At 35.0% G+C, this 27,228-nt stretch overlaps 1 protein-coding gene across 3 annotated transcripts in view; it reads left to right on the forward strand.

The window, feature by feature from the left end:
- Positions 1-27,228, forward strand: part of LOC106053592 (uncharacterized) — a 47,058-nt gene that overhangs the window by 8,839 nt on the left and 10,991 nt on the right. For all 3 annotated transcript variants that reach the window (XM_013209172.2, XM_013209173.2, XM_056043528.1), the window contains exons 5-19: positions 1,995-2,178; positions 2,638-2,768; positions 4,844-4,876; positions 5,133-5,223; positions 5,797-5,879; positions 6,100-6,177; positions 6,659-6,747; positions 7,350-7,574; positions 8,005-9,291; positions 12,956-13,045; positions 16,116-16,346; positions 18,003-18,216; positions 22,894-23,008; positions 24,600-25,737; positions 26,610-26,730. In XM_013209172.2, the coding sequence (XP_013064626.2) occupies positions 1,995-2,178; positions 2,638-2,768; positions 4,844-4,876; positions 5,133-5,223; positions 5,797-5,879; positions 6,100-6,177; positions 6,659-6,747; positions 7,350-7,574; positions 8,005-9,291; positions 12,956-13,045; positions 16,116-16,346; positions 18,003-18,216; positions 22,894-23,008; positions 24,600-25,737; positions 26,610-26,730 (4,110 nt within the window). The remainder of the gene's footprint in view (positions 1-1,994; positions 2,179-2,637; positions 2,769-4,843; positions 4,877-5,132; positions 5,224-5,796; positions 5,880-6,099; positions 6,178-6,658; positions 6,748-7,349; positions 7,575-8,004; positions 9,292-12,955; positions 13,046-16,115; positions 16,347-18,002; positions 18,217-22,893; positions 23,009-24,599; positions 25,738-26,609; positions 26,731-27,228) is intronic.

The raw sequence follows: 27,228 nt of genomic DNA on the forward strand, positions 1-27,228 counted from the left end.
CAGCAGGTATGCGTTGGTTCAAAGCCACTAACTCGGTTTTGATTCCCGAGACAATGACATCTATCTTGGCATCTACCTTGGTGTCCATGGCATCTATCTTGGAATTGATGTTTCCTAGCATTGAGCTCAAGAGTTCCTCCATATCTGGTTCTACTTGAAAAAGATACGTGTCTGGATCTTCCTCTTCTCCCATTATGTCTTCCCGGAGGCGTGCTTGTAAGGTTTCTTTGTTTCCACTTGTCTTCAGCCCTCGATCACGTAGCTCTCGCTTCAGTTCTTTCAATTCGAGTTCGTACAGCAGTTTCAGACGAGCCATAGTAGATCCGTTCCTATCCGATACGATCCGATCCCACTTCTGACACCAGTGTTACGAATCTCACTATCCAGGCTCTCTGCAAACTGCACCATACACCACCAACTTAAAGAACTTGACAAGTCAGGGCTCCAAAATAACGTAAAGGTTTAATGTACATAAATAACAGCCAATACTGTACAATTGGCAGCACGTAGAACAGTACTAATAGCTCTGCGATAACAAATATCTCTCCGATAACACCGTTCCGCCGTATCAAGTCTTGCACTGGCCTCTCCGTCTCGTTCCGGGCTTGCACTGGGTTCAACAGTTCGGGACTGACTTCACACACTTGGGCTCGTTGTGTCGGACTCGATCACAGACCAAGATCAAGACGCCGTTCGTCTCAACTGTACTTGACAGTACTCCGCACTGAACCGTCGTAATGCTCCGTACAGAACCACACCGTTGAACTGTGCTGTAGTCGACCGTGTTCTGAACTCCTGTCGTGAACCCGCTTTCTGAACCGTCTTGACTGCGACACCTCCGCTCTTTAAATAGGGTCCCTACTGGCCTTCTAGAACCGGACAGAACGTCGCTCGACCATTCTGGGACGCTCCTGAGCTCTGTTCACGACGCCGATCCTACTCGAACCTTCATGTTGTTAACTCGTCTCGGCCGATCGTCGTAACTCGTCACGGTTGACCGCTCGTCTAGCGCTGGCCTGGGGCGATTTGCGTCGGCTGACTACACTCACACCACTACCCCCATCTGTGCCACCACCAGGTTTATAACAATATATATGCTTCTTGTTATAGTGTTTCTTGACTTGGTTCCTGTGGCTCACTAGGGGTTTCTTGAATATTAATACTTGCTTGATACTTTCTTGGTTACTCAATTATAATTCATCAATACTTGCTACACTCAAATACGAACACTTAATATACATCAACTCTAACTCCTTATAATCATGAATATCGATAATATTTTAATACTTAATAGAGCACACAATTATATCACTCTTATGAAATAGTAATACACAAAACACCAGTCCATCAACTTATAAGTATATAAATGCATAAATACCAGTCCAGGAAGTAAACGTCCAACCTTCCTGGACCGGGAGCAAGACCTTACTGACCTAACACACTCTCTCACACATTCAACGAAGACTCAATCACTCAGTTCACAACACGTGCAACCTTTTTGCATTCATAACAAGGGGATATAACAATCATACCAAAATATCAAACTAACATTCATTCTTGCCATACCTCCCCCTGACACAATGAAAAACTGAAAATAGAAAATAAAATAAATATTGCTTAAAAAAATGATCTTTGTTTTGTTCCATTCAATAGTAAGTTTTGTCACAAACTTGATTTTGAATGTTAAGTGCAAAACAAATTTGTTTCTGCTTTAATCTTTGAAATAAACTCTTTGTGAAAAAAATAATTTTGTAATATATTTTTAGTCAAATTTTTCTCAGCTACAGCTGTCTTTTACATGACTTTTGACAAAATAACTTTTTTTTTTTAATACCAACTTCAAAGACGATTGAAATAGCATCTGTGCTATATACAGCATTTAAAACTCACTTATGGTTTTGAAGTCTACCATTTTGAAGACTATCAACAGACACAGATTTAATACATTGTTTTAAAATATTTTACAGATAGTATATTTTTTCCACTTTGTTTAGCACTGGTCAGGTGGCAGTATATGAGTTGAATATAGAGAAAAGGACCAAACCAGAGAGAGTGCGCCTCACACAGGAACATGTGGGTAATGTGGTCAAATGTTTTGCCTGGGATTCTTTAAGTTCCAAGTTGTTCGTAGGTGATGATGCTGGGAAACTATCTATTGTGTTTGTTCCGTCAATTAAGGTATTTTAAACAGTTTTTCTATTTTGTATTTTTTTTTGTGCAGTTACATTCTTCAAAATACTCATGAAAGCAGCTTTTAATTTTCTCATGTGCCTACAAAGTTCTTTGAAAATCTCAGAATGTCTTGAAAATTTCAGGATTTTTAAATTACTTGACATTTTTTCCTTGAAACATTTTTTGGTTGTCAAATTTTATAGACATTCTAAATATCAACATTTTCTCTTCAAGCTTAGAACAGTTCATTCCAATTTTCTTTTCGTTGCCTAAATCAGATACAGTTCTTTCTTCCTAAAGATACTATAGCATAACTAGCTATTGATAGAATTATACTTAAGAATAATACTTATTTCCTTCTGTTTTTTTTAATATATTTTGAAATCAGAAAAAGGAAAAGCTTTTTCTAATTTTATTTTCAGCAAAACATATATTCTAATGCTTAGTATTGACTTCTTTGTCTAGGGTAAAACATTGTTTTCTGGACCTTCTGAAGTTATTGCTTACCTAAATGTCTCCATTTACCAGATGGAATGGTGGAATGACAAATTGCTGGTCTCAACATTCACCCATACCCATCTCTTTGATAATATCAGGTAAAATGTAGTAAAAACAAATCCTGACTACTTTCATTAATTAATCAAATGAGATAACAACACAATTTTAAATTGCAATATAGAATCACAGAATTATATTGGTTAAGCTAAACATAATATTAGTTAAATGAACTGTTTTATGTTATCTTTCTACTAGATTGGGTTCCTTGTATATTATTTACTAAGCCTAGTATGGAGTACATAGATCTAGAATAGAACTTCCCTATGTAGTTCCATTCAATTAGTTTATTCCAGTCATGACATTATAATTCTTTTTTTCCCCAAGTTTTGAATAGATTAATTCAACACTTGCTATATCTATGACAGGAGGTTACGCTGAGAAATGTTTGAGCTTTACAAGAATATGTGGCAGGGAGGGGGGGGGGGGAGGAGAGGGGTTAATCATATTTCTGTATTGTCAGAAAAGTATCCTTGAGAGGGCTTCTTGAAAAGCACCTCCTGGAGGCAATGTGTAGCAGTTTTGTGGAAGACTTTTAAAACTGATCATCTTTGCCTCTACCACGAAATGTGCACCATCAACAAGTGGTTTGACTCTTTCACTCTCTTTGGATCTATTTTAGCATAACATTACATATCTCTTCTTAAGCACACCACTTATATTAAACAATTGCGTATCTCTTCTTAAGAATTGCCTATATTTAGACTGAATTGGTCAAGGAATAAATCATTAAGATTGAGAGCAAGATATAAAAATAATTAAAGTCCAATCATGAAAGTGTCAGGGGCAGGTAATATGCAATGCTTCTGCTATTTCATTTTTTTTTTTTTTAACTTTTATAAAGATTTTTTTCTCTTAATATTCAGTGTTCTCATAAATTTATAAAGTGATTTTCACAAAAGTATAATAAAGGAATACCTTATCTTTTTACAATAGCTACAGCAAGCCAGAATTCCATAATGGTTAAACAATTTTAAAATCATATATCAACTTTACATTATGGCTAAAAGGCATACTAGATTTAGTAGTGTAAATCAGTTTGACAATGAAATGCAGATATAGTTGGTGAAAAGAATATTTTGAATTATTAAGGCTTCTAACAAATATTAAAAGTCTATGTTAGGATTTAAGAACTTTTATCAAAGTTGTTACAGAACCCCATAGTGTTTAGTAGCGGCCTCGAAAGAGGAAATGACACTATTAGCTTTGTATGGTCTGTCTGTCTGGCTGTCCTGTTCTAGATCTCTTAAACTAGAAAAGATATTGAAAATCCGACATCATGATATTTTAGACCATTCAAAGTTCTGATGCAACAGCTACTTTTTTCTTTTCTGAAAGCGCAAAATTTAATTTTTAAAATCAACTATGCAAGCAGTTTTTCATAAAAATACACCATTTTTACCACTATTCACTATTAATAGTAACAAACACAGGAGGCTATTTAGTAATGGATATAAATATCTACCATATTTTCAACACATTTATGCAAATGGTTTTCGATTTTTTTGTCAAAACCATTTTTTTTTTTACAAATGTATTGCTAAGTTAATTAAGTTCTGTCATACTAACTACTACATTTACATATAAAAATTTTAACTGTAGTGTGACTATTCAGAGCCAAGAAACTTAACTAAAGGAATTTTTTATTTTTTTTATGTAATTATTATTATTATTTTTTTTTTAAAGCTTTGAATAAGAGTTTGACAATTTAAAAAACAATTAGATAAATTAGATAATCATTATATGATAGTTAGGCCAGGTTCACATCTAACTTCACCTTCACTTTCACCTATCCCTTGTCTGCTGGACCGTTGGGACACCCCACAAAATTGGTCAACCTTCTTTCTCCATTCTTCTCTGTCATTTGCCTTTGATAGAATTTCATTGTGATATTCTTTCTGAAAATATTGAAACCTGCCTTTTTACCCGCCTGTGTGGACCACTTTGGGGACCCATTTTGAGTTGTTTCCACACAAACTGTCTTTGTAAGTGTAACTTTGTGTTATATTTTACTTTCAACTAAGTCAAGTTGATTACTCTTTTTTTTAAAATAGTTTTTTTTTCTTTTTCATGATATATAAATAATAGTTTCTTTTTTTTTAAAATCTTATTTCAGGCATAACTACAGTACCATTGGAACAAAATCAAGGTTGATTAATTAGTTGATATCAAACTTACTAATCTACTATACATTGTCATTGATTAATTAGTTGATATCAAACTTACTAATCTACTATGCATTGTCAACTCTGTAAATCATTATTACTCATTAACATCCAAGTTATCTTAATGAATTTATCTTGTTTTAAATGTATGCCTTATTTTGAGTCCTGAATATTAGTATTAATTGTTGGCATTTTAAGAAGTTAAAATTCTAACCTAATTAAATTTTTTTACAAATTCAGAGAAGGAGATTTTGGATCTTGTTTCTTTTTTGAACCAAGCACACAAGTTCCAGTCATTTATTGTGCAAGACCAGGCTCTCGAATGTGGGAGGTAATTAAATTGTCACTTTACTTTATCTTGCAGCTCATTAAATATTAATGTTAATGCAAGTTTAAGCTGGTATGCAATATTTATTGAAACAGTTTCTTGGTAAAATTTTTTTACAAAACTTATATCAACATGATATTTCTCCCACACCCATTCTCAGATCAAATTGAAACTTAACACAATTATTTGTTGACCTAAAAAGACATGAGTCCATCAAAAAATTAACCGATTAGTTTATTAACTATTGGTATTTTTCTTTGGTATTGAAAAATAGAAATAAATGCTACTTATTGAGAGATATTGCTGTATATATGAAGCTATTTCCCTTATAATGTTTTGTTCACATTTTCTTCTCTGATCAAGTTGAAATTTTGCACAATTATTCATAGTTAATGAGAATAAATGAATAAAAAGAAATTTTATTGTATAAACTAGTGGTAATTAATTAATTTTGATTTATGTATAAAAAGCAAGTTTATTCCTGCAGTGTTGAGATATTGTAGTGATTTTGCAGTTTATTCCCTTAGATAATTTTTTTTTTTTAAATTTTGCTTATTTATAAATCTGATCTTTCAGGTTGATTTTGCTGGGAAGGTCCTGCACACTCACCAGTTCAAGCAACTGTTAGCTTCTCCTCCCATCCCTGTTATTCAGCTAGTGTAGGTTTTAAATTTGTGTTTATTAGTTAATGTAAAATTATGTAGCTTTGCTTGATTTGTTTGAGCAACAAAGCTAAACCACTGCTTTAGATAATGAAAGTTTACAAATAAACACTTGAATTTTAAAATATGGAGGCTGTTTTTAATAAGTATTTATTTTACTTTAAAAAAAATATTTTTTTTTACTGATACAAACATGAGAAAATGTTCCATATTTCAGAAATGATCAAGTAGATGGGATTGCTAATGTTAAAAGTGCTTCTCAGTCTGTGAATTTCTTTAAGATGTTCAGAATTGGGTAAATGTTTTTAAAAATTGTAGCACATATCTTTTTTTTGTGGTATCTTTAAAACTACTATAAAAATGTAGAACATTATCTAAAATTTTTTTATTGCAAGCATTATTTTCAATATCTTGCCTACTTTTTAAATTTGATATTTTGGGTACTTCTTATATCTTACCTACTTACATTATTTTGCCTACTTTTAAAATTGTATATCTTGTATACTTTCTATATCTTGCCTACTTTTAAAATTTTATATCTTGTATACTTTCTATATCTTGCCTACTTTTAAAAATTTTATATCTTGTGTACTTTCTATATCTTGCCTACTTTTTAAATTTGATATCTTGTATTCTTTCTGTATCTTGCCAATTGACAATATCTTGCTTACTTTTTTAAGTTTGGTATCTTGTCTACTTTTCCATGTCTTGTTTATTATGTTGTCTAATTTTCATAGCAGCCTATTTTTTATATTTTGTTCCCTTTGTATTTGTAGACAATTTATTGTGACATGGAGCGTTAAAGGTATCTATGTGTTTGACCCTATCAATGTCAAGGTTGTTGTTTGGACTGAAAGTGTCAAAGGTAATAGCACAATGTATATCTTTATGATGATGCAAGGTTTTCAAATCATTTACATGCCCCATTTACCAAAGAAAAATGTTTGTGTAGTTAATACATATTGTACATCTAATATATAAAGTAGAATAAAATGAGTATGTATGTGTGTATGTCCCGCATAGAAATCAAAATCGTTTGACCAATCTTGATAAAACTTGGCATACATGTTCAGTAGATCATGGCAGAGACCATAATTTATGTTTAATGTTCCTTCCACAAATGGAAGGCCCTTTAAAATAAGTCTAAATTTCTCTCTATTAAAGGACAAAACATTTAACAAATTGGATAAACCCTTTTTCTCTGTATTTTATATTTCATATCATCATTTTGGCTAAACTGGTAAACTTATTTTCACACTCTACTTTCATTTTCTTGGCAAAATATTTTTAAAAAAATTATATGGAAACATTCGCCATGTTTGACATAGATCTAAATCCAGTAGAATATAGTAATACCCAAAAAAAGGCCTGCAGGCTGCGGGTCATTTCCAACTAGTATTCTTACATATAAAAAAAAAGGTAACAGTAAATTAGCTTAATTCTTTTTTTTCTTTTTTTTTTTGACAGGAATTAAAGATTTATGTGTTGTTAACAATGACCTATATATATTTTTGGATATCAGTCGCATACAGAAACTAACCCTGTTACCTATATATCAACTTTTTACCATTCTGTCCACTCGTAAGAAGTGGGCATTAATGTCCAGCCTTCTTCTTAGTGCTGATCAGATCAGCATACGACCTGCCATTATGAAACGTGTGAAGCAAGATCTCTTGCAGACCCTTATTGCTGGTGAGTAGGATACATTTGTGCTTTAAATGCAAGTTAATCTTCCATTTAATTATTTAGGCATGGAATATTTCCTTTGTTAGCTCATGTTAGGCCAGTAACAGTCATGTGCCAGATTGAAGAAAATCTATATGTCCTGAATAAAATCAAACTGTTTGACCAATCTTGATAAAACATAAAATGTTCCTTAGATCAGGTGAAGACTAGTGTATGTTTAATGTCCCTTCCATAACTGGAGGGCTCTAAAAACAGACAAAAAGTACCTAATTGTATCTCTATTAAAGTACACAACTTTTTAACAAATCGGGTAAACCCATTTCCAGAGTATTTTATATTTGATAAATTAATGCCCCCAGGCATCAGTTAATATTTATACATAATAATATAATATGCACATAATTTTATTAAACATTATTCTTTGTTTTTTTCATAGGGCTCAAAGAAGAAGGTACAGCAGACAAAGCCGAGAAAGTTTTGGCATCTATGGAAGATTTAAGTGAAAGTTCTATTGATTCCCTTGGTCTTTTTGATGACTTTATGGACTCTGCGGAGGTATTAGGTCATACATACTTACCCTCTGGAATGGTGGTGGTTAGTGAAGGTGTTCAAATCAGGGGCATGTCACCCAAATCTGTGGACCTTTCTCCTGACTCATTAACAAAAAGTGATGACCGAACAGAGCCTTTGAGATCAAATGAAGAGTTTGGGGTTTTGTATACAGAAAGTGTAGAATCTCTGAGCACAGGTAGAGAAAGTGATGTTATATACAATAATGGACATGAGGGAAACAATTCTCTTTACCAGAAGAGTGATATTATTGAAACAGACAGTGATGTGACTGGGGAACCTAATGGAAATCGTAGAAGTGTTTCAGTCAACAGTGTAGGAAGCGAGTCTGATGACATTGTCAGCCTTACAAAAATGATCAGGCTTGACAGCAATGATAATGTCAAAAGTCTTGCTGAACTCCTGGAGAATAATAACTTATCCAACCATGAAGTGCCAACTGCTGAAGTTAAAGATGTGCCAGTTGTGAAGCTTGATGTTGCAACAACATCAGAATTCAATGATGTTCTAACTGCAGAACTTGAAAATGTTCCAAATTCAGAAATTGCAAAACAGGACAAGATCTGTGAGTCACTGACTGATGACTCCAGTACATTAGAGAGCAATGAAACATTTATAAGTCCTAGTTATAATGAAAACTCTGATATCATTCAGGATGCTGTCAAGAACACCAATAATGAGGCAGTGAATGATGAGCTAAATGCTAAATCCAACATTGTGGATGGGCGCCAAGGTCTCAATATTTCATTTCCTCTCTCGGGGACTCAAATTGAATTGGCCAGTGAAACTGAAGCCTTGACTGTTAACATTGATTCCACTGTCAAAGCTCATTCAATAGATGCTGCTGATCTGAACATAATCATAGATAATGAACAATTACTAAAAGTGGTTCACGACAGTACAGAAGATTCTATAAAACAGAATCAGACTACAGAGGCTTTGCTTTCTCCTTGTAGTTATGAAACAACATTGGCAGATGTATCTTTAGAAAGCCATGTTCAGCCGAATCAACAAGAATCTGTTCTCATTGAGAAAAACAAAAGTAGAACATCTGTCCCCATCAAAGACAATCTGCAAGAAACCAAGACAAATACATCAGTAAAAGAGAAATCTAAATTATCAAACAGATATGCACACGTTGATTTATTTTCTGGTGAGTAATTTCATGTATTTCCTTTAAGTAGAATAGACTAACTTTACAACTATTTGATATTTTCAATAACATTTTGCCAAAAAAGTGTTTTTGCAATTATATTAGCTTTTTTTTTTTCCATTGTGGAAGACATTGAACTTGTGTTTACAAAGTGTTCCATCAAGTGGGCAGTATCTATAGTTGCTGTGCAGTTTGAATGGTTCTGAGCATTTACCTCCAATACTACACATGATTTAAGCATGCCTATTTCTATCGCAGATCAGCTTCATTCTTTCACATGTAAAGGCTTCTCTTGAGTGTGGCTGCAGCCTTTGACGTGTAAAGGTCTCTCTTGAGTTTGCTGCAGCCTTTGACATGTAAAGGATTCTTTTAGTGGCAGTCTTGACTCATGTAGGTCTCTTCAGTCAGTTATGACTGGTTCTTTGTAGTCAAGTGTACTCATCCCCATTCGTTTAACACTTCACTATTTGCTACAGCTACTCACATCTTATTTTCCTGTTTTGCCATCCGAATCTACCATGCTTAATTCCAACATAGATTTTGGTGTCTGCTTGCTACCTTAGGGGGCTTAAACATGAATTCTGATGAATTCTGAGACTTTAACTTAAGCTTAGCTTGCTGGGCACCCAAGGCAGAATGGAAACATTCTACATGATACCCCCTTCCCACAAAAGAAGTAGGACCAGAGCATACTGAGCATGAAACAGTAGCATGGACCAGAACATACTGAGCGTGAAACAGTAGCATGGACCAGAGAATACTGAGCGTGAAACAGTAGCATGGACCAGAGCATACTGAGCGTGAAACAGTAGCATGGACCAGAACATACTGAGAGTGAAACAGTAGCATGGACCAGAGCATACTGAGCATGAAACAGTTGCATGGACCAGAGCATACTGAGTGTGAAACAGTAGCATGGACCAGAGCATACTGAGCATGAAACAGTAGCATGGACCAGAGCATACTGAGCATGAAACAGTTGCATGGACCAGAGCATACTGAGCGTGAAACAGTTGCATGGACCAGAACATATTGAGAGTGAAACAGTAGCATGGACCAGAGCATACTGAGCATGAAACAGTAGCATGGACCAGAACATACTGAGAGTGAAACAGTAGCATGGACCAGAGCATACTGAGCGTGAAACAGTTGCATGGACCAGAACATACTGAGAGTGAAACAGTAGCATGGACCAGAGCATACTGAGCATGAAACAGTAGCATGGACCAGAGCATACTGAGCATGAAACAGTTGCATGGACCAGAGCATACTGAGCGTGAAACAGTTGCATGGACCAGAACATACTGAGAGTGAAACAGTAGCATGGACCAGAGCATACTGAGCATGAAACAGTAGCATGGACCAGAGCATACTGAGTGTGAAACAGTAGCATGGACCAGAGCATACTGAGAGTGAAACAGTAGCATGGACCAGAGCATACTGAGCATGAAACAGTTGCATGGACCAGAGCATACTGAGCATGAAACAGTTGCATGGACCAGAGCATACTGAGCATGAAACAATAGCATGGACCAGAGCATACTGAGCATGAAACAGTGGCATGGACCAGAGCATACTGAGCATGAAACAGTGGCATGGACCAGAGCATACTGAGCATGAAACAGTAGCATGGACCAGAGCATACTGAGCATGAAACAGTAGCATGGACCAGAGCATACTGAGTGTGAAACAGTAGCATTGACCAGAGCATACTGAGCATGAAACAGTAGCATGGACCAGAGCATACTGAGCATGAAACAGTAGCATGGACCAGATCATACTGAGCGTGAAACAATAGCATGGACCAGAGCATACTGAGCATGAAACAATAGCATGGACCAGAGCATACTGAGCATGAAACAATAGCATGGACCAGAGCATACTGAGCATGAAACAATAGCATGGACCAGAGCATACTGAGCATGAAACAGTAGCATGGACCAGAGCATACTGAGCATGAAACAGTAGCATGGACCAGAGCATACTGAGCATGAAACAGTAGCATGGACCAGAGCATACTGAGCGTGAAACAATAGCATGGACCAGAGCATACTGAGCATGAAACAATAGCATGGACCAGAGCATACTGAGCATGAAACAATAGCATGGACCAGAGCATACTGAGCATGAAACAGTAGCATGGACCAGAACATACTGAGCATGAAACAGTAGCATGGACCAGAGCATACTGAGCATGAAACAATAGCATGGACCAGAGCATACTGAGCATGAAACAGTAGCATGGACCAGAACATACTGAGCATGAAACAGTTGCATGGACCAGAGCATACTGAGTGTGAAACAGTAGCATGGACCAGAACATACTGAGCATGAAACAGTAGCATGGACCAGAACATACTGAGCATGAAACAGTAGCATGGACCAGAACATACTGAGCATGAAACAGTAGCATGGACCAGAGCATACTGAGCATGAAACAATAGCATGGACCAGAGCATACTGAGCATGAAACAGTAGCATGGACCAGAACATACTGAGCATGAAACAGTTGCATGGACCAGAGCATACTGAGCATGAAACAGTAGCATGGACCAGAGCATACTGAGCATGAAACAATAGCATGGACCACAGCATACTGAGCATGAAACAGTTGCATGGACCAGAGCATACTGAGCATGAAACAGTTGCATGGACCAGAGCATACTGAGCATGAAACAATAGCATGGACCAGAGCATACTGAGCATGAAACAGTAGCATGGACCAGAGCATACTGAGCGTGAAACAATAGCATGGACCAGAGCATACTGAGCATGAAACAGTAGCATGGACCAGAGCATACTGAGAGTGAAACAATAGCATGGACCAGAGCATACTGAGCGTGAAACAATAGCATGGACCAGAGCATACTGAGCGTGAAACAATAGCATGGACCAGAGCATACTGAGCGTGAAACAATAGCATGGACCAGAGCATACTGAGCGTGAAACAATAGCATGGACCAGAGCATACTGAGCGTGAAACAGTGGCATGGAGAAATACTTTAAAGAAAAACACTTAAATTTTTTAATTTTCATTTTCATTTGTTATTTCAAAAAAGAACAACAAAAAACAACAACCTAAAATACAGATATATATATATATATATAAAAGCTTCAATATTTCAATAATCTCTAGAGTGGAAAAAAATCTTATACCCAGTAAAATAATTAGTATCACTGGGATTTAACAAAATATACATGGAATGGTTGTCAAATGCATTGTTTTTAAAATGTTTTAAGTTGATGAAACTCTCATGTCACAATGGATTATTGTTTCTTGGCTATTTTTAGACATGCTGGGTCTTTCTTTAAAGTATGTTTAGCATACTTAAATAGCTGTAGTTTTAAATAAACTTCAAAAAGAAAATATGAAGAAATTACAGCCAGAAATTTACTTCCTCTATCAAAGGATACATTTTCTTTGACCTTTCTAGATGTAGACAGGATTAGGTTTCCCTGTAGTCTATGAGCTTATTTAACTTCTCTTTCCTCTTCCTATTCTCACTGGTTCTGTTTTGATAAGCTAAGAACATACTCTTATCAAAGGCTAAAACTTTTTTTTGTAAACTGCTAACTGCAGTCAAACAGTGACTCATCTTTAATGAACTGTATCTTTCTGATTCTGTGCACTAAACAAAAATTCATTCATTGCTGTTTTTTTAAGGCACGGACAATTTAATAGCCCAGCCAGTCAGAACTGGAAGAAAGAAAAGGAAAGCATTGTCAGAAAGAAAAGTCCGATCTTCATCATTAGGTTAGTTCTCTTTGTCAAAAAACAATATAAAACTTTTTGTTTTTACAATATTTATTAGCACTAATGCATTAGATTTTGGACATAGAATTACAAAATGTAAGTGAAAGATAAAAATCTATTTTCACAAAGCTTATATCAACTCACACTGTCTGTCTGTTTGGTAAAATATTTATACATTTCTCCCACACCTAATCTCGGATCAAACTGAAATTTTGCACAATTATTTCTTTAACCTGACAATGCAAGAATCAATTAAAAAAATTAACCAATTAATGAATTAGTTAATTAACTATGGGTAATTTATTATTATTTTTTTGGTATCTCAGACTTGACTGAAGTGGTGGTATAAGCTGAATTAGTTCCCTTTATAGGTCGTCATCTTAATCTTAGTGAACACAACATGAAAAAATAAGACAAGACTATAGAAACAATAGATAACTATACAATCTTTCATGTTCATAACCTCTCCGCTGGCATAGTGGTTACAGTTTTGGGCTTGAGAAGCCTGAGAAGGCTTGAGCCATGAGTTTGAATTCCTCCTTACAAATTTAATTACATGGCTGATCTTAACTAATTAATACAACTATGCTTAATATAAGCTTTGTTTTTGTTTTTTTAAGTTTTTTTTTAATTTTTGCAACTGGATTATATTATTCTAAGTGATTACCCTCATTTAAGTATTGTAAGTGTTTTGTCCTAATTTAGATATTACAAGTTTTAAAAATATTTTAATTGTTTTATCCTATTTCAAATATTTTAAGTATTGTCCTAATATAAATACATGTATTATAAGCATGGGCGTAGCCAGGGTTAGGGGGGGATCGGAATTTAGTGAATGATTTTTTGCTTTGATTTTGTTTATTTTAGGTGATATTTTAATACTAAACCATCAATTGCCCCAGCACAACCAATGGGGTTTTGAGTTTAAAACCCCTTACCAGGGGGTTTTGAGTTTAAAACCCCCTACCAGGGGGATTCGAGTTTAAAAACCCCTACCAGGGGTTTTGAGTTTAAAACCCCCTACTAGGGGTTTTGACTTTTAAACCCCCTACTTGGGGTTTTTGCAGTTAACCCCCCCATCTTCTATAAAACAAAACAAAACAAATGCAAACGAAAATCCCCTAATTCCAAGAGCACAGTTAAGGGAGATTTTGATTGTAAAACCCCCTCCAAAATTTATGATAAACCCCCTCTTCAATATAAAAAAAAGTTAATTACGCACTCAAAATGTTATGAGCGTAGCTAAATGGGTTTTGACTTAGTTTTTAGTTTAAACCCCACTTCAGCGGGGTTTGAAGGTAAAAAATACCTCTTTAATAATAAAAACAAAGCAAATTATACACTCAAAATGTTTTGAGTGTAGTCAAAGGGGTTTTGAGTTTAAACTCCCCTCCAGTGGAGTTTGAAGCTAAAAAGTACCTCTTCAATATAAATAAAAGCAAATTACTCACACTTAAATCTATGAACGCAGCCTAAGGGGTTTTGAGTTTAAACCCCCCGCCAGGGGGGTTTGAGGCTAAAAAATACATCTTCAGTTTAAGAAAAAAAGCAAATTACGCACTGAAAATGCTATGAGCGTTGCCAACAGGGGTTTTGAGTTTAAACCTCCATTCAGAGGGGTTTAATGCTAAAAATACCTCTTCAATATAAAAAAAAAGCAAATTACACACTAAAATTATTTCAGCGTTGCCAATCCAATTGGGGGTTCTGAGTTTAAACCCCTCTTCTACAGATGGCGTTTGTTTAAAGTTTAAAACCCCTCCAGATGGTTTTGAGTTTAAGATCCCCCTACAGAGCATTTTGAGGTGGAAAACCCCCAACAGATGATTTTGACGATAAAACTTCTCTTTTCGTTATAAAATCTAAAGCAAACTACAGTCACTTAATTCCAAGAGCGTATTCAAGAGTGGTTACACATTTTTACCAGTGGCAGGGCTCCCTTAATAAACTGCAGTGAATAGTCATCTGCCGAAATTGAAAAACACTAAATGTGGCTCAACAAAGATGGCTAAGACAGATTTTAGAAGTCAGTTATAGAGATCGGGTTTAAATCAAGGAAATCCTATGGAACTGGGACCCTTTAGTAAGATTGTGAGAGAGCGACGCAAAATGAATTACGCATAAGAAGAGTTGCAATGATATCCTAGTACAACTTGACGCCACTCATTCATTGAGGTCCTCATGGCAGGTGGGAAGAGGCTTCAGACATTACCAGTGACAGATTTTTATGGAAACAGCTCCCCCCCCTCCCCCCCCCCCCCCCCCCCCGAAAAAAAATCCTGGCTACGCCCATGATTATAAGTATTTTGTCCTAATTGAAATATTTTAAGTATTTTGTCCTAATTTAAATACAGCTATTTTAAGTATTTTGTCCTAATTTAAATACCAGTATTGTAAGTGTTTTGTCCAAATTTAAATATTACAAGTGTTTTGTCCTAATTAAAATATTTTAAGTATTTTGTCCTATTTTAAATACTGGTATTGTAAGTATTTTGTCCTAATTTAAACATTTTAAGTGTTTTGTCCTAATTTAAATATTCTAAGTATTTTATCCTAATTAAATTTAAATATTGTAAGTGTTTTGTACTAATTTAAATATTCTAAGTGTTAAATCCTATTGACTAGCCTAGTCCAACTTTTCCTTGACTCAGTGTAGTAAAAAAAACAACTTTATATACTACTTCTTTCATATAAAATTGTGAAAGTGTTTCTATTCAAATGTGCTTCTTGAAGTACATTGTGCTGATCTGGAGGCAAGGTGGACGAGGGGTAAAGTGCTTGGTTTCAGAACGGGGTTCCTGAATTTGAATCCTTGTGAAGACTGGGATTTTAAATTTGGCACGTCTGAGTCCACCACCTCTAATGACAATAGTTGGGTAAAAGTAAAGGCGGTTGATCGTTGTGCTAGCCACGTAACACTCTCATTTACCGTGGGCCACAGAAACAGATGACCTTTACATCATCTTCCCTATAAGATCACAAGGTCTGAAAGGGGAACTGCGCTGATCTAAAAATAGGCTAGCTAAGGCTGTTGGATATATTACAGCCTAAGAACTTTGTTTTTCAACAGGTTATCAGAGAGGTACAGTTTCTCTAGGGGATGAGCAAGATGAGCTGCAGGAGAACAATTTAGATACAATTTCTATTGGCACTATCAGCAGTCTTGATGAAGATGATGATGATGTCATCCTACCAGGGGGCATGACTCCTGACTCCCTTTCCTCAGCGGGAGATGTCTCCTCCGAACAAGGAAACACCAAATCATCGTTGGAGTATTCCATCTCACCACCACTTTTTAAAGGTTGGTAAGATTTTTTAAAAAAATCTAAACACTGAATAAAGAAGGAAATTTCATTTTATTATATATGTAATATAAATAAATAAATATATATATTATCATGTTTTTTTAAAGTCATTGTTATCACTGCTATTAATAAAGTCCTTTAACAATTAAATATTATGTTATAGAATTGTAAACATTATATGTGCGTTGACATAGTATTATAATATTACACATGAGGCTGGTTACTATTAGTGTGTCATGAATGCGTAGACTGCTGGGTTCGTGCTTCCTGGAGTCACACTTGATGCGTGACAGACACAGACATTACAGATCGACTCAAGTTCTCTTTGGCAGACAAATATAATGTTTATTTAATGACGATACTGGCAGTTACATCAAGACTTCCGATGTGAAACATAATTACATCCGCATAACAGCGGTATTGAATGTCCAAGATGATTAGTAACAGAATAAATCACAAGTAACGTCCGCATCACAGCGGGTAACATTAATACATCAATAATACATATCCAACTCTCATTGTAGAGAAAAACTAATAGGAATATACTTAGTGTTCAATGGCTTCAACTGTCCAAAAGATACTTCTTAACTCAAAATTACTACTTGACTCTCTAAGTCACTAATGCCCGTTCTGGACCAAAAGATACTACTTGACTGGCTTGTCCAAAGGATACCACTTGACTCTCTAAGTCACTAATGCCCGTACTGGACCAAAAGATACTACTTGACTAAGTCACTAATGCCCGTACTGGACCAAAAGATACTACTTGACTGGCTTGTCCAAAGGATACCACTTGACTCCCTTACTTGACTGACTGACTGAACCCATAGTCAATTTTATTCATTCTACTTGTATTAAAATAACATTGGAAATTTTTATTGAAAACTGTATATTATTGTTGTAAATCTAAGGCAGGCAACGCAATGGAGTTCTACAATAAATAAATAAGTGTGTTTATTTACCAGGACAAACACATAATAACCTTCTGCATTCGAAGAGTCTTGTTACTAATTATACCAGTCCTTTCACCAGCAACCTGAATACGGACCAACGACAGCCTTCCCCGCTTCACTCCAGGTCCCTACTACAGTCTTCTGGAGGCGCAAAAGATGGCTCCTTGGTTTTTAACAATTTAGACACTTCACAATCACTTGATACTCTGGTCTTCTTTTTCTGGTTCAATAGTGCACTCGTACGCACGACAGGCACTCAAAGCTTAAATGATCCTTAAATTTTAAGTGTGTTGAGTTGCCTTCGTTTATTTTAAATATTTCTCAAGAGTTTTGTTAGATGGGATGTGTACCTGAGAGGCATAAACCACTTAGCTACCCATCAATGGGGCTTGAGTTCGAAAATCATCTCAAGCTTTGTTTAAAGTTACCCTTTCAGACCTTGCGATCTATAGAGTAGATGATGTAAAGGTCATCTGTTTCTGTGGTCCACGGTTAACTGTACATAAAATTGTTTTCAAAAATCTTGTCAAATGGCCCCACTTTTTAAGCAGTAGTAGTAAAATCCACATTGCTTTATCAACTTTTAAATTTTATTAACTTTGTGTAGTGTTCTAACTTAGTTTAGTGTTCTAACGTAGTCTAGTGTTCTTACTTAGTGTAGTTTTCTAACTTAGTGCTTTTATTGTTTTTCTTCACCAGATAAACCTATCAGGAAAAGCTCTGCACCATTTCCATTCTCAAATGAAAAGATAGAGGCCATTCCACCACTAATTGATCGTCTGGCTGCAGCTCGTGGCACTTATTTGAGTGATGAGAGTCCCCCTAGTCTAAGCCCACTGTCTGGGTCAGGAGAACATAACTCTTCAGTTATTGTTGGATCACCCAGAGCATCATTGTCTGCCTTTACTGATAGGTCAGTTTTGATGCTTAACTACTATTAAAACACTTTCTTTTGTATGACAGAGACTCAATTTTGTTAAAGCAAGTTGGATGATTATGCAGTTAATATAAAAGAAACAAGTACATGTTTTAAACCATAACACCTTATATCAGGGCTGGCGAACCTTTTTCAGTCCGAGTGCCAATTAATTTTAATTTAAAAACAATCAAGATTGTTGCGTGCCCAGTAGGTCTACTAGTGACGCCGCTATACAAAAGAAGTGCTACAACCAGTAAGTCAACTGCATGTATAAAAACAGCTTAGTAACAATATTACTTGTTTATTCAATTTTATTATCCTGACCTACAGATTTGAAGTCTTAGGGCAGGTCACTCAGTGCGACTTCTGCTGTTGTGTGGTAGACGATAACAGTTTGATATCTGGTGTATACCGTGTATTCTTCAAAGTTACACACGCCGCACTTAGTTCATCGGTCAAGCAACATCTGGCATCTGATTTAATATAATTCATTGTAGAAAATAAAGATTCGCATGAGTAAGTAGACGAGAAAATTGACAGAATGGATGTTGCTACTTTTATCAGAGAATGGAAAGTTTTAGGCAGGTCATTCCAAACTTGAAGAATCTCATTTTCTGCTAATATCTGAGGTTCTAATGATCCATATAACCGTTCACGTTCAATTAATTCAAGTCGTATTCGTAAGTCAATAAATTTGTCTCCAAATTGCGCTGGACTGAAACTCAACAAGTTGCATTTCAAAGTCGTGTAATCCCATCCAAGAAAACATGGTCAAATCCAGAGTTTTGAAATCTACTGTATCTGGATATTTTATAAATTTGGAGTTGTACTCGAATTTTCGAAATTGTTCAAAACGCAGTGAAAATTGTTCAGCAGTTGTGTCAATTATCTCTAAAAACAATCTTTTCTGATAATCTTTGCCGGTAGTATCATGAACTTTTATATCATCATAAAATTTCTTCAGTTTGTTAAAATATTTTAATTCTTCCTTCTCTATGTCACGTTTGTAAATCTTCAACTTTTTCTCAAATGCTGTCAAGATGTCAAATGCCTGGTCGACAGATTTTCCGAAACCTTGCAACTTCGTATTAAGTTCATTTAAATGGAATGAAAAATCGGTAAAAAAAAACACATTAGTCTGATAAGTCAGTCAACATTTGTCAATTCTGAGCAATTTTGTTTGTTATCATCCATAAAGATTCGAATTTCAAGGCATTCCACAAACCGTTCCAGAACGTAACCTCGGCTTAGCTTCATTTAGCAGCTGTTCAAATTTTCTCTTATTCAAAGTACGGGCAGTAATGAAGTTTACGTTTTTTTTGTGACACATTTCATAATGTCTTCAAGTTCCTTTAAGCCATTTTTTTAAACATAGGGCTTGTTGGTGCACAATGCAGTGAAAAGTTATTAGTGGATGTCCAACATGTCCTGTAAACAAAGTAACGAAACCTGCATCTTTTCCAGTCATACTTGGAGCACCATCAGTTGTAACAGAAACTATCTTTTTGAGATCTACACCTGCATTTCTGAGTTCAGTCACAACATTTGACATATATCTGCACCTGTTGTTGTCGTTGGTAAAGTTGCTAATTTTATTAGTTCTTCGTGTATTTCTTTTCCTTTGCTATATTTGGCAATGATGGCCAGTCTAGCGGACGATGTCACATCAATACTTTCATCAAGGCTAATAGAATAGGCTTGACATGCATTAATATCCTTCTTTACTTGTTCTTGAATATTAACGTGCAATTTCATAACTCTCGCTTTAACCGTGTTTCGGCTTATTGGCTAATCCTTTATTCTCTAAATGATTTTATCCTTGTTTTGAAAGTCTTCAAACAAATAAGACGCACATTCTAACATTGCTTCCTTGATATAATCACCGTCACTTAAAGGTTTTCAATGCTTAGCTATAATTTTTGAAACTTCAAAACTTGCAGCCACTAAGTTAGAAGAACTTTTTAACAAAGTTTACAAAAGAACTGGATTGTGAAATCGCTTTTTTTTTAACTCACGCGATATATGTTCTTTTTGCTCATCCTCGCTTTTGCCTCAAAGCCAGCTGTGATTGGACTCATAATGACGTTTTACTGATGATGTCCGACAAACAACACTTTCCAAACACATGGCACATAAGGCCTTGTTTTCTATGTGATTCATTCCATATCTTTCAGTCCACCACTCTTGAAAAGGTCTGCCACTTCCTTCTTCTTCATTTAAGTTTTCTTTTTTTTATTTTTGAGAATGACATGTTATGGTAATTATTCTGATAAAAATTTATTGATGGCAACTCTAGCAATCGATGTAAGACCGACACGTTTTCAGTATCAACAAAATGGCGGAAGCTAAGGAGATCTCGTTCAAATACGAGATTTGTCTTGAAAAATTTTTATTATGCCCTATGCTGCCCAAATGAAACACAGTCATATGAAAAAATTATATGGAATATGATCCACTAGCGCTTCTTCCATATTATTTACAGTTCTCGGAAATAATTGAACGTTTTTAATTATGGTAATTTGAGATATCCATGATTTTTCCAAAAAACACATTTCTTAATATCATCGTCGTCGCGTGCCACACAAAATCGTTTCGCGTGCCATCTTGGGCACGCGTGTCATAGGTTTGCCAGCCCTGCCTTATATGCATTATCTGCATTATATTTCAGGCTAAAATATTATATCACACACTAATCTGAGTGTACCCCATATATAGCACATTAACGTGCACACAATATAAGTAACTTATTGAAGCCTAGCTTTAAAGTTATGCTGGTATTTAGAATTTAGCAATAGTTGCCCTTTGAGACCTAAATTTTGATGAAGCAAGTGATTAAAATTACCTCATTCTGTTGAGTTTATTTGCCTGTATGACTAAATCACCTATACTTTCAGCAAAACTTAACTGTGAGAATTTCTATACAGCTTGACACATGTATTCATGGAGCATAATGATATTTCAACCATCAGAGTCAACAGTTATTTCAGATAATCTACTTGAAAATACTTCTCATTAGGCTAAATTTTTATGAGCTGAATTGTAAGCTTTAGCCACTAGGTTTGAATTATCACTATTTACAACAGTGTAGATTAATACTAAACTACTTATAAACTTGTAATGATGCGAGTAAAAAAAAAATAATTCCAAACTCCAGCAATCATAAGAAAGAATAAGTTCCTAAAAAATCAACAGCAAAATCACCTCTAAGAATTCAATTAATCCTAACCACTAACATAATTCCTTGTCATCCCTAAAATTCAAAACATTTGGTTGATATATCATGCATACTTTTCACATTCATAATAATAATAATTATAGCTTTTATATAGCGCTACTTTCATGCTCAGAGCTCTATGATCCTATCTCAGATCATGGGAATACAATAAACATTGGAATGTAACTCTTTAATACATAAATGACAACAAAAACATGCATTTAGTCTCACACTAATGCTTAATCTTGGACTTGCACCCCATGAAACATGAGAACCCACTATGCAAATAACAATGAGTTTGTTTTTTTAACAATATTGTTCTCCTAGACCCTTGGGTCATTACTGGCAAAAATTGTATGCTATTCTTTCTAAAGCAAAAACACACACATATCAAAGCTGTGATTCCCGAACCACAGCCCCTTCTATCCTCAGTACCTAATAAATCCTTAGAAGTAATGCAGCCCATTACATATGTGTCAGAAGTTGAATAGGCTCCCTGGCCCAAATAGTTTGGGTATTGCTGTACTCGAGTAACAACACTGTATGAGGGAATGTCATTAAATTTTTTTTATAAATGTTAGTAGTTCAACACCTGAACTACTTGCCAGAATTGCACACTTGCAAAACTGAAACAATTTGGAAAGACCAAGCCATAGTCCTCAATATGAAAATCAGATGGATGCGCTCGTGACCACATTCTTGTATGCTTGGGAATCAGGGACACTAACTGCAGAACTAGTGAGGAGAATCCTAGTTATGGAATTGAGATGCTTTAGAAGGATCCTAGGTATCACTATAAAGACAGCATCACACAGAGATTAGAAACAGTATCACAATGGCAATTGGACCCCACTGTCAAAAAACACAAACTGAAACTTTGTGGCCATATCACAAGATCCTTGGGGCCATATATGAAAAGAAGAAGAGGCAGACAGAGAAATCAATGGGAAGACAACATAAGAGAGATTGAAAGAGATTCTATCCAAGGCAATAGACAGAGAAGAAAGGAGAAAGATGGTGAACAGTTCATATGTAGTGAGGTGAAGGTGAATGCTGGGTTATATGACTGTACTTAATGCACTGTAGTAAATAACTATCAATCTTTGTATGCAGAATACTTATAACAAAAATGATTGTTTCTAATATTACCTACCTATCTTTTTTAATGTGCTTAGTAATCAAGGTTATAATAAAGCTCATTTTTTTTATTCAATCCATAAATAAAATACTTTTTTTTTTTACAATGCATTGTTCTGTAAAAATTGAATGATTAAAATTACTGTTTCACTTAGTAGTAAATATCAAACACATGTTTTTAGATGACAGAATGTTGCTAAATATGTAGTTCAAAACTGGGACTGCATGAAATGCAATGCAATACACTCAAAGACAAGCCTTATTATTATGTCAATTAAAAACCATTATCCAACATGCCACACTTTTCTTCTTACTTTCAGCCTATCACACTTCAAGAGCCATACAAAGTCCTTCATCAAAACAATCAAAGAGAAAAATATCTTGATGTCCAAGTCAAGTAGTTCACCAATGTTGTCAGCACTCACCAACCTTCAGGCAAGTTTAATCTTTAGTCTTGATAAGAAGGCTCAAGGTCTTACTAAACCATCTTGAACTCTGAACCTTGAACCATTTCTTGGGGCTGTAATACCCCCAGTAGCTAGACATAATCAATAAAAAAAAATTTAGGTTAGAATTTTGTAAAGTGAAACAGACATTAATTTAGGAGAAACTTATTCAAACTCATCTGGTAAGATTTACTCTCTTCACCCTATTTTTTTTCAAATACAATATGACCCAATTGATTACAATTTTATTTGTTTATAAACACTAACCTATATATCTAATATTTAATTAACATTTTTAATGTGAAATAATTTTATGTATATTATTTTGAGATTATTAATGTGTATGATAAATTATTTTTTTTGTCATCATGCTTACAAAAATTAGTATTTTTAAAATTAAATTAATAAAGAAGGAAAATATTTGTGAAAAGATTAAATCTAATTTTACCATTACTTAAACATATTCCCCCCGTCCCCCCATTAATCCAATTTTACTAAGTAACTAAACTATGTCAGAATATAATAATATAAATAAAAAATATTTATTTACAAAATACAAGTATCAGTTTAGCTCAGAAATTTACAGTAGTTTATGGAATAAAATTTTACTAAAGATGCTTTTAAAAATATTGTTTTTTCTACATCCGTTAACAAATATTAAACAAGGTTACAAAGAAAGTCTGTGTGGAAACACAAACTCAGAATTGGCCCCCAAAAATAGTCTGTGTGGAAACACAAACTCAGAATTGGCCCCCGACATGGTCCACTCAGACAGGTAAAAAGCCAGGTTTCAATATTTTCAGCATAAATATCAGAAGCTAAGCAAATTATTAACATCATTACATCCCTATCTTTGCCGATATAGAAAGAAGAGTGTGTACACATCGAAAGCATTCCCATAATATAGTATTCTTAGACTGACTGATGATACCACAGGATATGGAGATGTATTAATGTTGTTATTATACTCTTAATATTTATATACATTCATTAAACTGATTGTTGTACAGTTGTACAGATATGATTCAATGTGAATCTTGCCTAACTGGTGTTATTGAATGATTGTTTTGTAAAGGGCTAGTCTTTCATTCTAGGGTCTCAAGGAAGAAACTTTTCCCTTTGGTTCAATGTCTCAAGTGTGTTGCCGGTACATCACACTCTATTTATATCATATGAAACATTTGTTAATCCTTTGATACTTGTTTTACCTCCCCTTAAGTCCCTATTCCCCCTATGGAGTGTCAGTCTAAGGTAAGGTACGCGAGACCGATATATAAACTGGCGTGGCATGGCTTTTTTTTTTATATTCATAACAATAAATTGGGCTGGAGGGTTCAAAAGGCTAAATGTTGTTTTAAATTGTATTCTACATATGAATGTTCTAAATGCATTCTTTCTCTTTTAAAACAAAAGTAACACTTTATTTATAATGTAAGTAGCTTGTATAACAGAAAACACCTAATTTAGCAACAAAAATATTTTTTTATAACAATTGAATAGAAATGTTTTTCCATTTGAAACTGTCATAGTCCTCATATTGACAAATTAATTAATGATAATCACTTATTTTTGTCTAGCAGAGTTCACCAGCCAGCCACATTCAGAACGTAACTCATGACACTTTAAATGCAATGGTTCAACCAGACAATGCTTCTCAGATATTAGAGAAAAGCAGCCTGAAACCTGAAGATGAAGTGGCTGCATCCCTTGACCTAGCTGCCCTAACCAGGGTTGCTCGAGATGTGAAGAAAAAGCTATCAGAGCCAGCTACACTGCTAAAGCCCAAGCTAACCCTTCGCATTCTCAATGAATGGGCTAGGGAACTCAATGGTCTCTTGCTCGAGTATCACAGAGGATTGTTTGAAAAGAAGCAGAGAGATATTCCTTCACCAAGCAACGACACGTCAAACATTAAAAGTCAAAGAGTTGAACTAAAAGAGTCAGATGAATCCTCAGACGAGCGCATGTTTGAATTGTCAAGTTCTGTCGAGATAGATGATAATAGCCAAAAAGAATCTGAAGCCAGAATTTCTCAAACCTCTACTACAGATATAAAAACTAGTGAATTGAAAAAGTTGGCCACTACAAACATTGAGCCCAGCTACTGGGCTGGCATCAATCACTCAAAAGACCCCTTCCATTTAACCTCAGAAGATCTCGAAACGATCAAGTCACTAACTACTCTGTGTTTCACCACTGGGGCCACTGGCAGCATCCTGAACTTTTTCAGCTTATCAGATAAAGCCAGCGTGTACGAACTGGTCAAAAGTATTCTCCCACAGCATGTTCTTTCATCTCTTACACACACATCAACTACACACTTTGCACCTCATCGTCCGTCATCTTTCAACAGCTCTGAAACTTCTCAAGATAGACGTAACTCACAGGCATCTGAGATCAGATTACAAGAAGACATCAGGGCTGAAAACTTAAATCAATGTGACAGTGAGACTCGTTCAAATAGCAGTTGTGATAATGTAGTAGACCAAATGTCACTAACTCTAGACAGTGGATTAGTGACTAATAGTGTCTGTGATAATGTGCAATCTATTCAGGAGCATGTGTATCAAAATGTGACTATCCAGCATGACTTATCATTAGCCCTATTTACACGGCTTTACTTTTTCGCTTTAGACTATGACAGGATCAAATTGGAGTTGAACAAGCATAGGGAAAAACTGTTTCTGACATGGATCAGTGCCCTTCACTGTTCATTAGGTAAATATTTATATTTTATTTGTTTTTATTCTTGGAAAATTGTAGCTACACAAAATATGAATATTGTTTTAAAAATGTAATTACATTGATGGTTCCAATAATTGTAATTGCCATCCCCTTCCACTCACTTTTCAGTCTTCAATCCCAGTTGTATGACTGACAAAAGACAATAAGGCGACAATGATTAGGTTCCTGGAGCAAGCGTTTCAGCTTTAAATGTTAGTTCAAATAACTATAGCATATCTATTGCTCAATATATATTTTGTCAGTAGTATAATTTGTATAATTTGCTAACTTAAAAAAAAATGTCCACACAGACCACTGGACATGTTGAGGGAAGAAAAACACAATTCATATCTCAGTCATTAACATTTGTATTATTTTATTACTGTCTGCATTCATCCTCTCTTCCTAGCCTTCTTCATAACATTTCAACTCTGTAGCATTGTGAAAATTTTGTTTCATTACATTGATATTAAATGCTGGTGAATTGGTCAACAATACACATTGGAGACCAAAAAGAAATCTACTGTCCAGTACAGATGTAGATGTTGAACAGAGAGCAGAAACCAACCAGCGGGCAGTCTGTGATTTGGCAAAATATGTAGATCCTAGCCAAGAAGGCGTAGCCATGTGAAATTAGCACTGCTCCTTAATCTTTTTTTTTTCTTTTTTTCAGTCATGAGAGCTGAACAGATTACTGAGTAAATTCATAGTCTCTCTTGATAAAATGCATAGACGTTCCTATGCAAAATTATTTTCGTAATTTATTGCTTGAATACTACAAAAGATTTTCACTTATGCTTTGACAATATTCTGTTATTATCGAATTACTAAAAAAAAAATTTGATAATTTTTTTTTTGGTGTGCAGATGTAGGTCAGGGTGACATTGTCAGCAGCTTGCTGTTGGATAAACAGATCAACTCAGCCTTAGATTACCTTAGATCTGGTATACTCCCTCGACAATCAGCATATCTGGGACACATCTACAGGTAAGTCATTCACAAACTATTGTTGTTGTTTTTTTCTGCTGTTGTTTCTTTCAAAACATCTTTAAATAAATAATTCATGTTTAAATTAAAATTGATTTCTCAGCCTCTTAATCTCCATGCTGTTTGTCAGCTCATGTTTTTTTTCCAAATGATCTTCTTCTTTCATCTTATTCAACTATATAAACATTATTTTTTTACACATTTTTTTCATTGATCTTTTGAGTACCCCTACTTACTTGCTCATTACTCCTAGGAAATGGCTTTGTTCAATTGAAGAAATATATGTGTAGTTATAAGAATCTCAAGATAAAACTAACACAAATACATAAAATACCTATAGATAGGTTTTACTGTGCTACAATGAAACACTGAATGATACTTTTGTTAAAACAACAATAAATGGCTGGGATGTTGTGAACACAGAAAAATATCAAATATCCAAATTATTCTACCAAAAGCCTAGTATTTCTTCCCCCCCCCCTTTTTTTTGCACAAGTT

Source organism: Biomphalaria glabrata, chromosome 10 (genome assembly GCF_947242115.1).
Source record: "Biomphalaria glabrata chromosome 10, xgBioGlab47.1, whole genome shotgun sequence".
Lineage (NCBI taxonomy): Eukaryota > Metazoa > Mollusca > Gastropoda > Planorbidae > Biomphalaria > Biomphalaria glabrata.